The sequence below is a fragment of the Seriola lalandi genome, unplaced genomic scaffold, assembly GCF_002814215.2.
Source record: "Seriola lalandi dorsalis isolate HSWRI2012SDOR001 ecotype SW California unplaced genomic scaffold, Sedor1 jcf7180002054958, whole genome shotgun sequence".
NCBI classification, from domain to species: Eukaryota; Metazoa; Chordata; class Actinopteri; order Carangiformes; family Carangidae; genus Seriola; species Seriola lalandi.
The window spans coordinates 774,748-792,171 of NW_019525509.1; the positions used below are offsets into that span (position 1 = coordinate 774,748).

Consider the following 17,424-nt stretch of genomic DNA (forward strand, 5'->3'; position numbering starts at 1 on the left):
CAGTGTATCTGATTTCACATCCATTCAGTCAATCAATAATGAATAAATAATCAAACAAATAAATAACGAAAATACATAAAATACATAACTTAAAAGAAATAATGAAATATTAAGTATTAGATAGAAATAACATTGATAAAAAATAACTACTGCCTAAAAACTTAAAATTGAGGCTTTGTCATTTATGTTGTGTGAATAATTTGTCAAACCTAATAATAAAGAATTCATTTCCAAAAGAGCAAGATAGAATGGTAACAGTAGAAACTAATACGAAATGGGTTTAAAGGCAAGTGAAATAATGACATGCAGCCTTTATTCCAATTAAAAACAACTTAAAGGAGTTTCTCTTGTGACATTGAGTTTTGTATTGTCTGAGGGGCACTCTGATGTGCTGTACTATTGGTTTATGAAATGTACTAACGGTTTACTGACTGACTGAATGTGAGATCACGTTCACCGGAATATAGCATTTTATTTTGAAGTCAGTTCTGGCATACGCCTACCGTAATGCCTAGTATAAACACGTACCGCAAAAAATAGTACTTGATCGTGTTTTTCGAAGTGGAGGCTGACTTGACCGCTGTTCCAGAAGAGGGTTCCGTGCCTCGTGTGATTTTCCTTGAACTAGTAAACTAGCCTTGTGTGTGGGTTTGCAGCGGTAACTATAATTTATTGGAGACCTAGAAATGAAAACCCATTCACATATTGTAGATATTTATATGATTTATAAATGTGTACATTTGCTTTAACGTTATTTAATCCTAATCATTCTTGTTTTTTGGTATGTTTGTCGACCTATTTTTCTATAATGTTCATTTTGTTCCTTATTATTAACCATTATCTTAAAACGGCGAAGATAGAAAGCCACATGTTCCTGAGATCTCGCGTAGTTAGCGAAATGTGTGTTGAACGGAAGCCGCCATAGGTCAGTTTCAATCGGCGTGTTCATTTGAACCAGAAGAACCGCTACGAAGCAGGGGGAGAAGAGCGGCCCAGTACTGATAATCCAACTATCAACTCAATATTGTACGTACATATTAGTTCGCTTGTATTTTGACAAAATATTTTAGATATATATTACATCGATCAACGTGATTGGGTAAGGTGTTCTGATGTAGCGAGTATTAAAGCAAGTGTCCGTTATGTAGCATTAGCCTAGCTAGTAGCATTAGCATTTCCAGTCAAACACTAACGCCAGCTTGCAAAACGTGTTCACCAAGTTTGTACCTATTATTGGCTGCTAGCGTTGTGTTAACCGCGATACCTTACATGGCCATTCAGATTTGAGATTTCTCTAAATGGATGGCTTGGTACGGGGCTTCCTTTGGAGAGCAGATGGCGATATTTGCCTATTTTCATGCCGGGCACATTGGGAACACCCAGCCTTGAGCTGCTCTGCCGACAAGGCCTGAGCAAGAAGGGCAACTTTGGTAGCACCAGGGAGGCTATAGGTAGGCATCTCAAATTCAGCAGAACTAACCCATAAATTATTCGGTAATGAATATTATAGTAAGAATAAACCAATTAACGGAATTAAATGTATTAAAGGCAAACCACACGGACGGCTATCTTGGAGTCGGACCAGGCGGTGCGGCTACATAGCTAACTCATATCCTGATAACTTTTCTCATTTCGACCAACCACAGGTGAATACGACCTCCTCAGGTTAGCCGTGCATGATGGACACATGTGCTGCGCAGGACATTATTGAGATTTGAACGAGAAACATTGAAACACAAAGCATTTCCGTAACTCGCACCAACCGACCGGGTGGCGTGGGGGTGGGGGTAGGATTAACTTGGAGCGGTTAAGCCGGGTCATAGAGATTTTAGCTGGTCGTGTTGACTAATGTCCTCGTTTTTGTGCCGCAAGCCGATTTCCAATGACGATTTTAGGTGTTGGCATGCTGGCACTCCGAGGCCAGCGGCTGCTGCGTGTTTATTTTGTCTCTCAAATAACTCCCCACCGAACTCTAGTCCACTTTGGACTTGCACCATGTGCACGCTCATCTGCCTACATACACCCTTTGGCCCTCGACCATTTGGTACATGGATTGATTTAGTTAAAGAAATAAAAACTTAGTACAGATGTTTATATAACTTTTCAGATTATTAAGGGGGTCTTTTAGTAATGTGTTGTGGTAACTGGTTGAAAAATGCCTTATACAGTGATTAACAGACATTTTAGACTTATTAACCCCCTATGATACAAGGTAAGGTTTAGCAAAGCAGCCTTTACTGTGCATCCAACTGATTTTGCTAGTGTGCTCTGTACTTACATTGTGTCCTATTAGATTGCTCTCCCAACCTTACATGTGCATGTGGCCTTTGGAGATGATGCATCCAAAACATCTGACTACCACTGATGGGTTTTCGTATTCATACTGTCTGATCCAGAGACCACTTGCTTACCAATGTTTAATCAGTACTGCTTGTATATTGTCAAAATACATTGTCAAACATGTATGGATCTAAATTTTTGTATGTATTTTTTCAGGATGGAGTGGCAGCCAGATGAGCAGGGACTCCAGCAGGTCCTCCAACTGCTCAAAGACTCACAGTCACCCAACACAGTCACACAGAGAGCTGTCCAACAAGTATCCTACTACAGAGTGATCTCACACTGCATAGTAAAGCTAATGAATTATGTTTTACTAAATTGTGCCTCACACCAGTGCCAAGTGCAAAGGGATTTTGACCAGTGCCTTGTTTTGTTGCCACTGCTGTGTTATCGGGTTGGAAGTTGAGTGTTGAGGATTTTTCTGTAGTTGCCATGTAGTTCTTTTTTCCAAGTCTACAATTGCACAAAAATTTACGAAATTTCTTAAATTATGTTAATGCACAAAATGATTAACAAACTTTTGTCAGCCACCCAAAATATCGTATATGTGCAAAACACTGGTGATTCCATGTAGAGAAAAACGTGTCATGTTTTATGTTTTGACCAATGTACAGTTGACAAACGCATAACTTTGCATAGAGAGCAAAGGTTAGTTGCGTAATCTTGAAGCTCAAAGTCAAATGGTCCTTAACAGCCATGCCAGAAACTTGAACAACTCAACCAGTTCCCTGACTTCAACAATTATCTAATTTTTGTCCTCACACGACTCAAAACTGAAGGTGAGTAGCCAGATCTGTTTCTTCTCTCAAAGCCTTATATAACCCACTGAGATCACTGATCCTCCCCAGACACTTGAGGTTCAGTATTTAACTCTGTGTTTAATGTGGGCAGTCAGTGAGAGATGATGCTGGGTGTGACATGGAATGCTCTGATATTGATAAATAGTAAAATAGTTGTATGTAAATGTAACACACATTTTGTGAAGAGTTGAAAAGAGCCAAACACGTATTTTGTTCATATTTCCATTCATCCTCATAAGATCAGCGCAGTATAGTACGTTATGTACGTTAAATAATAAACATTTTCACAAGTCTAAAAATAAATGTTCACATATTGTTCCACACAGTGAGACATACAGATTGTGAAATGGGAAAAGAAAAGAGTACTGTTTTCAGATCTTAGTTTAGGTGTTGTAACTAGTATCTGAACAGTAATATTGGGGCATTCATAGTGGCTACTAGGGTGTATTTGATGACTTTTGATTGACTATCTTCTCTCTGACCCTTTTTGTACTTTTTTAAAAAAAAATTTCTTTCTCCTCCTGTCATCCGTCCAGATGAGCCAACTCGTTCTCTGAGCGGTCTGATTCTGAAGAACAATGTTAAGGCCCACTACCAGAACTTCCCACCAGCTGTTGCTGACTTCATCAAGAAGGAATGCCTCAACAACATTGGCGACCCCTCGCCGCTCATCCGTGCTACCATTGGTAAGTTTGTGGGTGTTCTCCATCACCATTTCTTTTTGTGGGCTAGCTTTGGCTAGACCCCCCCCCCCCCCCCCCCCACAAAAAAAAAAAAATCTAACTTCTGGTTGCCTCCTGGAGATGATGCATAAAAACATCTTGACTTCCCGTGAAGGTATTTGTATTCATACTGTCTGATCCAGAGCAGCTCGAAAGACAACTGTTTGTGATTCTGTTAATATAAAGTACCATCTGAAGTCTTTTATCTTCTTCCCCCCTCTCTCTCTCCTCTAGGCATCCTGATCACAACTATTGCCTCCAAGGGAGAGCTACAGACATGGCCTGAGCTGCTGCCCCAGCTCTGCAACTTGCTCAACTCAGAGGACTACAACACCTGTGAGGTCTGCACTTGCCCCAATCTATTTTTTATTATTTTTTTTATGTTATGAAAAGCAGGGCTGCCACTTTTCTTTATTCTGGCTGATTAGATCTCTGATCAGATTGAAGCTGGATGTAGTTATGCAGAGAATTACACGAGGTCTCCAAAGTTAAAGTACAGATAAAATTAGAGGCTCTGATTGTTCCACCCCAGCAGATTCAACCAAGCTTACAGGGGACATCTCTATCAGGAAAAACAAGTGCAAACACATGGGGCACAGGGCCTTTTTAAAGAAATGGCAGACATCCAGAATAATTAATATTTTTTTCATAATATTGACATTTAAATTAAGGGACAAGCAGGTTCTGATTTCTTTTGTTTTAGATGATTTTCAATGGTCAATGTGTGAAGACACTTAAACGACACCATGTGACATATTTGAAAACTAACAATATTTCAAACATCACTTGGGAGAGCAACAATCATCTTGAAAGGCTGAGTATCCTCAATATGGAGTTAGTCGGGCGTTTATTTCAATAAAATATTTGCAATATTATAAGGAAGGCACAGGTATACATGAGTGTGACCTAGCACCTCTGAAAGTTACATGGTGTCATGAAGCAACAACTGAAATCCTGTTAATGTGTGACTAAAATAATTTCTTTACACATTCAGCCGAAAATCGTTGTGTGTGTACAGTGCATTCAGTACTTTTGCTCCCGTTTTATTTTCTGATGCAGTCTCATTCTCTCCTCTGTGTCCCTGTATGTTTGCGTTTGATTTGACAGCCTTTCTGTGTATGTCCGTGTCTCAGGGCTCGTTTGGAGCACTGCAGAAGATCTGCGAGGACTCGTCGGAGCTGCTGGACAGTGACGCTCTGAACAGACCCCTCAACATTATGATACCTAAATTCCTTCAGTTCTTCAAGCACTGCAGCCCCAAGATTAGGTACAGGAGAGAGCAGGAGTTGTTTTTAAGTGTGACTGTCATTAGCATCTGGGTGTGATGCATACTAACATCTGACTGACAGTGAAGGTGTTCTTATTCATACTGTCTGACCCAGATCTTTTGATTTCACTCTCACTTTACCCCTCACACTGACATGCACCTTAATTCACAAGTTACATTAATTGCTACCGGGATGCAGTGAGCTGTTATGGTGCAAGTTATACAAGCTTTTTAAATACACTTACTTCCCTTTTTGTGTGCATGAAAGGGGCACATAAGTTTGTCAGTAGTAATGTCCCTACATTTATTCACAGTAGGATGTTCATAAGTGGATCTCTCATTTCCATGACTGGTGGTAACATTTTAAACTGCTTATATACGAGGTGTAGCTATTGAATAATGAGACTGATGCCCGTTGACTTACAGAACTCCAGTCTCTTTTCTCTCATTTAACAGCCACACCTCTTGTATCACGAGAGGGATTTAGCTCAGTTTGTCACACCCACATTTTTCTATTTTTCCTTTGACAAATTTGGGAAACAGTGGATCCATAATACTTTGATTACTTTTTTTAAGGGAAGTTCTGCTTTACATAAAATACACTACAATGTTATCAGTTTAATTGAATAGCAATTAAACAACTTTCTTCCATAAACGCAAGTTCATACTTTAAGAATGTGAGATCGAGCAAAATGTTGCTTTATATTTATTTTGTTAAATTGAGAAATTTTAACACCCTCTTTGTCATCCCTGCAGGTCCCATGCCATTGCCTGTGTGAACCAGTTCATCATTGGCAGAGCCCAGGCCCTAATGGACAACATTGACACTTTCATAGAGGTGAGCTGTGTGTTTGAACACTGAGGTAAATCTGACTGTTTGTGTGTGTATGTATGTATATATATATACTTTTTTTTTTTTTTTAATTGCCTCGTTGCTCATCCCATAGTCTGGATGTTTCCCCTCTCTCACAGTTAATATCTTTCTTGTCTCTCCACTACTAGAGCCTGTTTGCGCTGGCAGCAGATGAGGACTCTGAGGTTCGAAAGAACGTGTGCCGAGCCCTGGTCATGTTACTGGAGGTCCGCATTGACCGCCTCATCCCCCACATGCACAGCATCATCCAGGTAAGTGTTGGAACGCTCACTGCTGTGGACCTTTTTTGTAGGTCCATATTAGTTAGTCTTTTGCATCTGGATATGATGAGAAACCCAGCTCATTGACATACAATGATACCTAAAGTTCCTATTGTTTCTGATCCAGATTTTCCACTTGTCTTTGCTGAACTTTGGCGCATTGCTGATATTTTTCTCTCTGTACTGACTTTCAAACATGTGCCTTTCTCATCTCTTGCAGTACATGCTGCAGCGGACCCAGGACCCTGATGAGAACGTGGCTCTTGAGGCCTGTGAGTTCTGGCTGACTCTAGCAGAGCAACCCATCTGTAAGGAGATGCTGTCCGGACACCTGGTGCAGTGAGTAGCTCATTAACTATTGTTCATGTAATATGTGCGTTGCGTAAATACAGATTATTGGCACAAACTAATCAAACTTTTGATACTGTGAAGGATTTGTCTATTAGCTTTTTTTAATACAGAATCGCATCATTCTTATCAACTTGTCATGAGATTTGTCAACTGTTTTGAACAAAGTCTTCATCTTCTGTCAATACAGACTGATACCTATCCTTGTGAATGGGATGAAGTACTCAGAGATAGACATCATACTATTAAAGGTGAGCTTTTCTTCTTGTACCAGTTAAAAAATACCTTCTCATACAGAAATATGCCCTTATTTACATAAATCCAAAACAATGGCCACAACTGCATTCAAAATTGGAGCCAGTATTACAGAAGGAAAATGATCATTTATAACAGGTCCCAATTCTGTTATAAATCTGTGCCTCAAAGAATACATTTGTATGATGATAGCTGAAGTAAACATTTGTATGCGTCTGGGTGTCCAGGGTGATGTGGAGGAGGACGAGGCGGTACCAGACAGCGATCAGGACATCAAGCCCCGTTTCCACAAGTCGCGCACTGTCACCTTGCAGCACGAAGGAGGGGAGGGTGAGGAGGGTGAGGACATCGAAGAAGACGACGACGACGATGACGACACTCTGTCAGACTGGAATCTGCGTAAGTGGAGGAGAAATGCAGTTACACACATGCTCTTGTTGAAACATCACACATTTTGTCAGGCTTCAGTCTAAATTAATCTTGTGTCCTTTGCATATCATCTCCAGTTTTGCACGCCTCTTTCTATAGGTTGCATGTTGATTTTTAATAAATGGAGAACCCTTGGCATTTCATAACAGATTTGTCTTTTTAAACTCACCAAAATGTAGCAATGCTTTAACACTCAGTTGTGGCTCTAGGAGCAAGTGCAGTTAGCTTTTAGAAAACATCTGCCGCCAGGTCACTTGCAAAACAACATAGTTATTGAGCTTTTCTTTTTGATGTAGGAAAGTGTTCGGCCGCAGCCCTGGACGTGCTGGCCAACGTGTTCCGCGACGAGCTACTGCCCCACCTCCTGCCGCTCCTCAAAGGCCTGCTCTTCCACCCCGACTGGGTCATCAAGGAGTCTGGCATCCTGGTGTTGGGTGCCATAGCTGAGGGTAAGACTCAGTTGACAGGAGTTCTCACCGAAACGACACATTTGTCGGAGTTGAATCAATCAAGTTCGCTGTATCTAATCCTTGCTATTATGAATGTCTGATTTATTCAGTTGCTTGTTCAATCAATCAATCAGTCAATCAATACATTTAACAGTTGAGATAATAGTAAATGATATATAAATTGACAAACCTCACAGCTGCAACATATTGTCTGTGTACTGAAAGTGGTTCAGTGTGTGATAATTATCCCTGTAATATTATTTGTAATATTATTAACCCCTTCTCAGAAACAAAGTTCCAATGTTCCCTTACATAAGAAAATCCAAATAAAGTAGAATTGCACCACTAAAAGGGCAGAAAATAGATAAAATCCTCAACAATAAATATTAACAATGAAATGAAGATTAAAAAGGGAAAAATAATGATAAACATTTTGTCCCTCTCCATGCGTCAGGCTGCATGCAGGGCATGGTGCCCTACCTGCCGGAGTTGATCCCCCACCTCATCCAGTGTCTGTGCGACAAGAAGGCCCTGGTGCGCTCCATTGCCTGCTGGACCCTGAGTCGCTATGCACATTGGGTGGTCTCCCAGCCTCCCGACTCCTACCTCAAACCCCTCATGACAGAGCTTCTGAAACGCATCCTTGACGGCAACAAGAGGGTGCAGGAGGCTGCCTGCAGGTGAGCAGCTTCACTCTACATATGTGGATGTGAAGACAATCCCAGCTCATTGATTAATAATGACACACTTTGTCCTCAATTCCTAGACTGGAAGAACTAGATATATATAGATTAAATGGTAATATGTCCTCCATCTTGGTTTTCTCTTAGTGCGTTTGCCACTCTGGAAGAGGAGGCGTGCACAGAGCTGGTGCCCTACCTGAGCTTTATTCTGGACACGCTGGTCTTTGCCTTTGGAAAGTACCAGCACAAGAATCTCCTCATCCTCTATGATGCAATAGGAACTCTGGCTGACTCAGTGGGTCACCACCTCAATCAGCCTGTAAGTGTCTGTGGAACTCTTACACCTTTTTTTTTGCTTTTGTCACAGCTGGACACAGCCAGGCGGTTTCCCCCACTTTCCATTCTATATAGTCTAGTCCTTTTGATACAGTTTTTTCATATCGTCTTTTCTGAAGTTTATAAAGTAGGAGAAACCGTGAGATCTTACCATTTTGTATTCTTTCTCAGGAGTACATACAGAAGTTGATGCCCCCCCTTATTGCAAAGTGGAACGAACTGAAGGACGAAGACAAGGATCTCTTCCCACTACTGGAGGTGAGAAGTTGATAAAGGAGTAATTTGTACTACAGCAGGTTTTTATCCGAATCATGGTAAGTGTAAAGAGTCTTGCCCGGATTTCCACTGCTTTCATGCTGTTTTTGTCTTTCTAAAAGTCATCTTTGTGTTTCTTACAGTGTCTGTCGTCAGTAGCCACTGCCCTGCAGAGTGGCTTTCTGCCTTACTGTGAGCCTGTCTATCAGCGCTGTGTCACACTAGTCCAGAAGACACTAGCTCAGGCTATGGTGAGAAAACACACACAAAATAAATGTTGTGTCTTTGGTGGTCTTTTTTTGTTTGTTTTTTTTTTAACAAGAGACATTGAAATGTGTATGTTTTGTCTGCACAGATGTACAATCAGCACCCAGACCAGTATGAGGCTCCCGACAAGGATTTTATGATCGTGGCCCTGGATCTGCTGAGCGGCTTGGCTGAGGGTTTGGGGGGGAATGTGGAACAGCTAGTGGCCCGCTCCAACATCATGACCCTGCTTTTCCAGTGCATGCAGGTATGAGGGAGTGTGTGTTGTAGTTTCTGTCTGTGCTTCTCCATGTGTCAGCAGAGTTTCTTTTGAACTCTTAAGTATTTACTGGACAATTTTGACGCTAACGCGCTTGTGTTGCATTTCAGGACACAATGCCTGAAGTGAGGCAAAGCTCTTTTGCTCTGTTGGGTGATTTAACCAAAGCCTGCTTCCTCCATGTGAAGCCTTGTATTGGTGAGTGTGCTTTATCAGAGCATTGACTAAAATTACATAACCTGTCCTCTACTATCTGGCCATCAGGGAACACCCAGCATTGACTCATTGAGATATCTAGTATAGAGAGTCTAGTGTCTTTATTGAGGGAGGAAAGAACTGTGTGTGTGTGTGTGTGTGTGTGTAAGTGATTGTATCGTAACCAGTGTGTGCGCATGTTCTCCCTCCAGCTGAGTTCATGCCTATCCTGGGGCTCAACCTGAACCCAGAGTTTATCTCGGTGTGTAACAACGCGACCTGGGCCATTGGGGAGATCTCCATGCAAATGGGTGAGTAAGCAGGTTGTACTTATTGTTGATGCCTCTTTTATGTTTCATTTTTTAAAATAAATTGTTGCCTTCAGTGCAAACAAGTGCCCAGTATCTGGATATGATGAAACACCCAGCTCATTGACACAAAATGATACGTTTTGTTCCCATAATATTTTCTGATCCAGATACTGCACACCTCGTGTGATTATACTCTAGGTGGCACAGCTCAGCATTTGCCATCTTGAGAGTGCAGGTTTTCATGTGTGCAAGTTCGTGTGTGATTTAATTTAACAAATGTAAACCAACCTACAGGTCTGTACAAACGGCATGGCCTTTGTCTTTCCCCTCGACATTAACTGCGTCCTTGGCAACTGATAGAACATAAAGATGTTGCAGATATATATAAATGTTTTTCAGACCATCATTGACACTTAAGCAATCTTTGCCTGGTTGTGAAAGTAGGTCTATCTTAACACTTACGACTTCTGGTAGCGCCAGAAGCAACCTCCATTATGCTTGTGCATTGTGTGAACGTGTGTGTGTGTGTGTGTGTGTGCATGCTTGCCCGGCTAGCCATTGTGCGTGATCCAGTCAGCCCAGTGACACTCTGTGTGATATCCTTACAGGAACAGGTGTCAAGCAGCAAACAGGGGATTGTCCAGGTGAGCGTAGGGACACCAGCAAACCAGTCATCTTTGACACCAATGAGTGCAAAATCAAATGAGACTTTTCTCTCGGATATGCTGAGATTTGCCTCCTTTTTTACCCAAACTGCTATAAGAAGCACCTTTAAAGCTGTACGGTTCTGTCTAGATTTCTTTGCATCAACACTGTCTTTGAATTTGTAGACACATTATAACACTGATAGCTTTCATGAGGATTGAATTTATCCTGTTAAAGATAGGAATGTAGTCTTCTGGTCACAGAATGTTGTTTAGTCTACTCCAGCATTCACTAGTGAACGAACCCTGTGTTGCAAGAAACGTGTAATGTGAAGGGTTCATTAAAAAGCTGTGTTATTGCAACATGTATTTTTGTGGATGTAGAGGCGTATTGGTATATAAAAGGATTAAATATGGTCTTGGTTTTGAGCATAAGACAAATATTGTGTTGAATTTCATAGTATCAAATAACTGCAAGACATGACACTGTTTTATTTATTTTTATTTTTTTTTATGCCTTAGTGTCTGAGTGACTGTAGAAACTGAAAAGGTTAATGGATCAAACTCTTAAACACCTAAACTTAACTCACTCAGTTTTTATCACCGATGGAGTCCTACATCAACACAAAATGATCAGTCTATATTCATGTTTTTCTCTGTGGCTTCAAAATGAATCTGTAGCATTGTGACAGTTGTGACCATGACACATCCACACTGCAGGTGGCTTGTTTATCTCATACATTTGACAGTGTGCTCTTTCTATGCTGTGTGTATGTGTCTCTAGGTGCAGAGATGCAGCCGTATGTGGGCATGGTCCTGCCACACCTGGTGGAGATCATCAATAGACCCAACACGCCCAAGACTCTGCTGGAAAACACAGGTACACACACGAGTGATACATGCACAGTATAAGTTTGGATGTCATCTGATGGTCACACTAGTGAGTTAAGGTGAAGTGTTTTTCTTCTGTCTCTCTGTGTGCAGCCATTACAATTGGCAGACTGGGTTATGTCTGTCCCCAGGAAGTGGCGCCACAGCTGCAGCATTTCATTAGACCATGGTGAGTCACTGTTCGAACATTATTATCTGGATATCATGAAATTCACATCTATAATAAGACAATAAGTCTTTTCTTTTTATATCGTGCGCCAAACCCGAGGCCCTTCTTCTTGCACTATGTATAAATAAACTTCTATTAGCCTAGAAGAAAGAGAAACTGTTATTCTTGAGAGGAAAGGAAACAGTGCAATAGGACATAATTAAATTTATTTCCCAAATGCATAAGGGAGGTCATTTTCTTCTATTTCATTTTTTTTTTTTTTTTTTTTTTTTTTTTTTTTTTTTTTTTTCCTTATTTAACAAATGGTTGCCTTCAGTGAAATCAAGTGCTCAGTATCTGGATATGATGAAACACCCAGCTCATTGACACAAAATGATACATTTTGTTCCCATAACATTTTCTGATCCAGATACCGCAAACCTTGTGTGACTCATACTTGAGATGGCACAGTTCCGCATTTGCCATCTTCAGTGTGCAGGTTTTCATGCATGCAAGCTCGTGTGTGATTTAGCTTACCAAATGCAACCTGCAGGTCTGCACAAACCGCACCGCCTTTGTCTTTCCCTTTGTTATTAACTATGTTCTCTGCAATTGATAGAACATATAAAAGTTGCAGGTATATACAAATGTTTTTCAGTCGATTATAGACAATTTAGGGAGGTATTTTAACAACAATTAGACACTGACTCCTTGTTGTCCTTGTTCTCAGGTGCACATCGCTGAGGAATATCCGAGATAATGAGGAGAAGGACTCGGCCTTCAGGGGAATCTGTGTAATGATTGGCGTCAACCCTGCAGGAGTGGTGCAGGTGAGGTGATTGCTGTTGGTGATGCAGGGGTTACATAGCTAGGGGAACTCTGCATCAGTGTGTGATTAAGTAACAAGTCTTTTCTGTTCAGGACTTCATTTTCTTCTGTGATGCTGTGGCCTCCTGGGTCAACCCCAAGGATGACCTGAGAGACATGTTTTATAAAGTGAGTGCTTCATCAGTGCTTTTAGATGACTAGTGTTTGTCATTAAGATGTTCCCTCCCCATGTCTGCTGCTGGCTCACCACACTCTGTGATGATCATTTAATCAGACATTCGAAATCTGATTATGTGGTGCGGATGATTTTTGAGTCTGAGAAGTGTGGCTAGAGTTTGCTGTTAAAGGGAGGGAGAACGATTTTCACTTTCAGGACAGCACAAATGATAATTCGGCATCACGTTTGCAAGTTGATCAACCAGGGTGTCCAGAGAATGGTGGCTGTTTGCTTAAGTCCTCCCCCAGTCATAGCTCAGTTGTAGCCTAGCAAACAATCGTTAGCACAGCACGTTTTTAGCTTTTGTAATCCAAACTCACAAGAACAGTATAAAGGTGAGTTTATCTGCTCCAGTCTGCAACTGTAGGCATGTCCGGCTTACTAACTTACTACCTAACTTACAAAGCCAAGGAGCCAGCAGTCCATGCGGTCCTGGATGCTATCAGTTATCAAAATTAGCACCTCTGTCTTGTTCTTTAGTAGATTTGGGGAAGTTTATACTCCTCAAAACACATTGGTTGGCCCTCATCCTAAAAACCTTTTTCTCTTGTGTTAAAAGTGAAAGCATACTCTTATAGAATACAGTAAATAATAAATTAATTGAACAGTTATGTTGGAATGAAATAAGTTTAATCTTACATTTTTCCAGGACTAACTAGCTCAATGCTGTATTACCAGAAAAATGCCTTTTTAGCCTCAGTCATTGAGCACAAAATAATATTTTAGACCCTTTTACTGGGTTCTTTTTAAAATCAGCTGGAAATGCAAAAAATTCAGTCCCAGGCAGCATTTTCAATCAAGTTATTGAGCTGATGTTAGCTTAATTAGCTAGGTAACAAACAGCTGCTCAATCGTGTTGTCGATGGCTTAGTCTGGATCATGATGGTTTTCTGTTTTTTTTTTTGTTTGTTTGTTTTTGTTTTTTTCCCTTCAAGATTCTTCATGGCTTCAAGGACCAGGTCGGGGAAGAGAACTGGCAGCAGTTCTCTGAGCAGTTCCCTCCTCTGTTGAAGGAGCGCCTGTCTGCCTGCTACGGCGTCTAACCTAACCTTCCCCTGGTCCACACAGGACATCAACCTGTTAGGTATGTCCAGCAAACGTCTCTGTCACAAATGAACAACCAACCCAAGACCCCCTTCTGGAAATGATGAAAATCCCAGCTCATTGATATGCAATGATACATTTTGTTCCCAAATGAATTTTCTGATCCAGAATCTCACTTTTCCCACACCACTGCTTCCTTTTGACCCCTGAACTGTTTCTGTCAGCTCTTCATTTACTAGTTGCTGTATAATGTGATTTTAAAACTCTTCTCTCTGTCTCTCTCTTCCTCAGGTTAATGTAGGGGAGGGTTACTGGGGAACTCATTGCACTGCCCAGATCACGGGGGAGAAACAAGAGCTGGAGGGATGTGACTGGCCTTGACCCTCCATTCAGCGGATGGCCCCCTTTCCCCCCCGCGCCCTGTGTGTCTCTGTGAGGGAGGGTGGGAGGAGGGTGGTGGGTGTGGGAGGGTAAACTGGGGATATACATATACCTCTCGGATTAAACGCCTCACTAAATCCAAACACACTCAAAAGTGACTTTCGCCAACAGCACCGCAGGGATCCTTGGTAGAAGAGGGCAAAATAGGGGCTGGCTTTGACCTCCCCCTCCTCGATTTGATTATTCTGTTAAGATAGATGACGGCTGGGAGGGGAGGGGGGGTAGCAGATAGGTACATAATACGGAATTATCTGAACCAGCATAGGGTGCCACAGTCCCAAATACCACAATGCACGTAGTCAGTAGAAAGACTCACAGATGTAGATGTGTTTAAACAGGCTCGTGCCAGAGGCTAAACAAAAAACATGCTTTTACAATGTAACAATGCAGGAAATGTGCACAAATTTTTTTTTTTGCACCTTTTACGGCAAAATTGCATAAACATTCGGTGTGCATATACATGGGTCTTATTCTCTTTTCACATGTACATTTAGCTGAATTTAATTTCCCTCCTCTTCCCTTGGTTGCTGAATTCCTCTCAGATCATAGTTTTCTTTTTCTCCCTCATTTGAGGCAAAGAAGATGCAGTAGGTCTGTCCTCTAAGGTTTTACCACCGCAGTACCAAGTTGTTGCATGGCATATGATCACCTCCTAAGTGACGCATGTTTGAGTGAATGTGTGTCTTGTTGCACTCTTGATTTATTGCGTTAGTTGTCTGTATGGGGAGGCTGCCATAATTTGAGGCTGTCAGGTGCTTAGTTATTTTTGTCCTCCATTCATACCTATCATCTAATCAATGTCCCTATAGTGTAATGGAGGCTGTGTGTGTGTGACGACCAACTATTGGTAGATCAATACAGGAATCAATACAGGAATCGGCTCATGTCTGATTGTTTGGAGAATCACTCACTGCAAGAAGAGTTAAAATACTGTACGCAAAGTTGAGAATCCTTTGTGCTGCTGCTGCTTTGTTTTTAGAGTATTTACAAAACGGACTTAATGAGAGCGATAAGACATCACCAAGAATGAATTGGTTCTTACTGATATAAATGCACTTTTTCTTTTGTAAGAAATTTAGAATTTCACATGTAAGACATACAGTAATGATATACTGATCTTGAGATATAGTTTTTTTGATAAGTGATTTTAGGACTGTTAATGGCTTGCTAAAGTAAGCATAATGTTGATAATGTTAAGCAATGGTAAAATGACTAGGTAAGACTTGAGGCCTCTTAACATAGTTTTATAATGTAGCGCCTTCTAAAATGGATTGAATAGGATTTAAGAGGGAAACATCTTAATTACAGTATTTTGGATCCATGTCCCAGTGCACCTGTCAATCCATATCTGTGTTTAAAGATGTCTCCGTCTCTTTCATCAGAGCTTTTTTGTTAAATAGTGGCTGTTTGAGCCGTCAAAGCTTCTCCTTGTCATGAACACTGCATGCTTTTCAGTGAGTCTTGCTCCTTTTTTAGTCATTTTATAACAGGTCCCTTTGGAGGGATCTACCTTATAAGAGCTTTGTCAATGGCAACACAATTCGCTGCTGGAATAATAAGGTACTTCTCCAGCTCGTGATAAAACTAGTGATTGTTGTTGCCATATCTTCACCCGACAATACTGTGTAGGTTATGCCTGGGAATACACTGACTCTGAGTCCTAATAGTTCTCCCCTGACACTGGTTAGCTTATGTGAGAGAGTGGTGGTCTTTATCAAGCTTTATCTTTTAGTCATTGTCCATAGTGGACGGTTGTAATGTAAGTGTGTATGGCTGTTGCCTGTTGGTGTTTTACTATAATGGTGTGTACGCGAGTACTGCTTAGATGTAACTTTGCACCAGCCCTACTCTAAAGTTAAGTGGGGGGCGTAGTTTGAGTCATGCCTGGGTTGATGTGGCCAGTGGGAGAATCAACATTTGCCTGCCAGTTTCTGTCATCAGTTTGATTGTCAGGGTGTTTAAAACTCTTAAGATGAAGACTTTCACTCATGGAAAATACTGATATCTGCTCCTGTCTGACTAAAAAGCATTTTCCTGAATATCAGCTCACATTTACAGTTTATGTATTTTATAGAATCAGCATTAATGTGTGATCAACAAATGTGATGCAGATTTTTGATTTTGTTGTAGCACAAATGTTGCAGATGTTGATGAGACGGTGTTTTGGATTCCTGACCACTTTTCTAAGCCCACAGACCCCACAGACTGAATACTGATGGCATCCTGTCCAGGTTTAACTGGTAGGCGGGTGTTGAGATGTGAGCTGGCCACTCATTCATCAGAGGCTGGACAGATGTGCTTGGAGCAGCAGCTTTTGAAGCATTCATTACAAGAATGATTGTTTCAGAGGGATGATGCTCCTGTGACATAAAAAGTTGAGGCTATACCACTCCTCGCCATGTTGTGATACACTAAGCTATCTACAGAAGTAAATTTAAATGCAAGTTGTCCACAAGTTGTTTATTTTTTATTTTTTTTATTTTGATGCACATGTGACAGTTTTGTTTTTATTTATTTATTTTGTTTTTTACTTTTTATTTTGTTTTTGTTTTTTTTTTTAAATATTTTTTTGTGCCCCAGTGCACAAATTGTTTTGGACTTTAAAAGTTTTTTTGTTTTGTTTTGTTTTTTTTTCCCCATTTTTATTCTTTTTATTTAAAGAATAATTTGTTTTCGTTGTTTTATAGCGGACCATTTGATTATGTTAAATTTGATATTGTGGTTGGACTGAAGGAGAGTCGGTGCTTGGTGCATACCTTAGGGAAGAATGTGGAAAACTAATTCATAACTTGTTTCAATCTGATATCAAGGCTGGCAATTGAATTTGATGTAGTACCTTTATTTTGCTGAACTGTGGTGCAGGTGGGATGTATCCCTTTTAATTTAATTTTTGTGAATAGGGGAAAATAAAAGTTTTTTTTCTATTAAGCATTGAGTCATTGAGTGGAATGTTTGTATTCTGTATGATCATCAATATGTTTGGATAAATATTATTTGCATTAAGACTTGAGCCTTAAATCTGATTCATTTGGGTCAGGCAGGAAACAACCTAAACTTAGAGGTGGCACTTGCTTCCTGGTGCCCTAGAAGACATCTTACCATCCTCCTTTTGAAAATGAATTAAAGTGACATTTGAATGAGATTCAGTGTGCCACAGAGGC

General features: G+C 40.7%; 1 protein-coding gene and 1 non-coding gene across 6 annotated transcripts; both read left to right on the forward strand.

Moving 5' to 3' along the window:
- Window positions 1-541: 541 nt before the first annotated feature.
- LOC111645857 (transportin-2-like) lies at window positions 542-17,191 on the forward strand. 5 transcript variants are annotated; one of them, XM_023395171.2, is made up of 26 exons: window positions 542-658; window positions 2,497-2,596; window positions 3,044-3,119; window positions 3,677-3,826; window positions 4,097-4,203; window positions 4,996-5,129; window positions 5,886-5,967; window positions 6,132-6,254; window positions 6,484-6,602; window positions 6,802-6,862; window positions 7,094-7,265; window positions 7,592-7,744; window positions 8,199-8,424; window positions 8,575-8,746; window positions 8,935-9,021; window positions 9,162-9,269; window positions 9,374-9,532; window positions 9,655-9,742; window positions 9,952-10,050; window positions 10,659-10,694; window positions 11,479-11,574; window positions 11,679-11,754; window positions 12,464-12,563; window positions 12,655-12,729; window positions 13,714-13,862; window positions 14,114-17,191. In XM_023395171.2, exons 2-25 carry the CDS (start codon window positions 2,498-2,500, stop codon window positions 13,819-13,821), a joined length of 2,706 nt encoding a protein of 901 aa, XP_023250939.1. In that variant the 5' UTR covers window positions 542-658; window position 2,497; the 3' UTR covers window positions 13,822-13,862; window positions 14,114-17,191. The 5 variants fall into 5 exon arrangements, with proteins under 5 accessions (XP_023250939.1, XP_023250938.1, XP_023250940.1 ...); XM_023395170.2 differs by lacking the exon at window positions 542-658 and adding an exon at window positions 672-1,026; XM_023395172.2 differs by lacking the exons at window positions 542-658; window positions 10,659-10,694 and adding an exon at window positions 672-1,026.
- Window positions 2,328-2,396, forward strand: LOC111645899 (small nucleolar RNA SNORD41). Its single transcript, XR_002759910.1, has one exon. It is a non-coding gene; the product is annotated as a small nucleolar RNA SNORD41 (small nucleolar RNA).
- Window positions 17,192-17,424: the final 233 nt, after the last annotated feature.

Excerpts from the sequence above, each read along its gene's own strand:
- LOC111645857 (XM_023395171.2), top strand. The coding sequence starts at position 2,498 with ATGGAGTGGCAGCCAGATGAGCAGGGACTCCAGCAGGTCCTCCAACTG. Across the intron at positions 5,968-6,131 it reads ACATTGACACTTTCATAGAG|AGCCTGTTTGCGCTGGCAGC; the intron begins GTGAGCTGTGTG and ends CTCCACTACTAG. Across the intron at positions 11,755-12,463 it reads CAGCATTTCATTAGACCATG|GTGCACATCGCTGAGGAATA; the intron begins GTGAGTCACTGT and ends CCTTGTTCTCAG.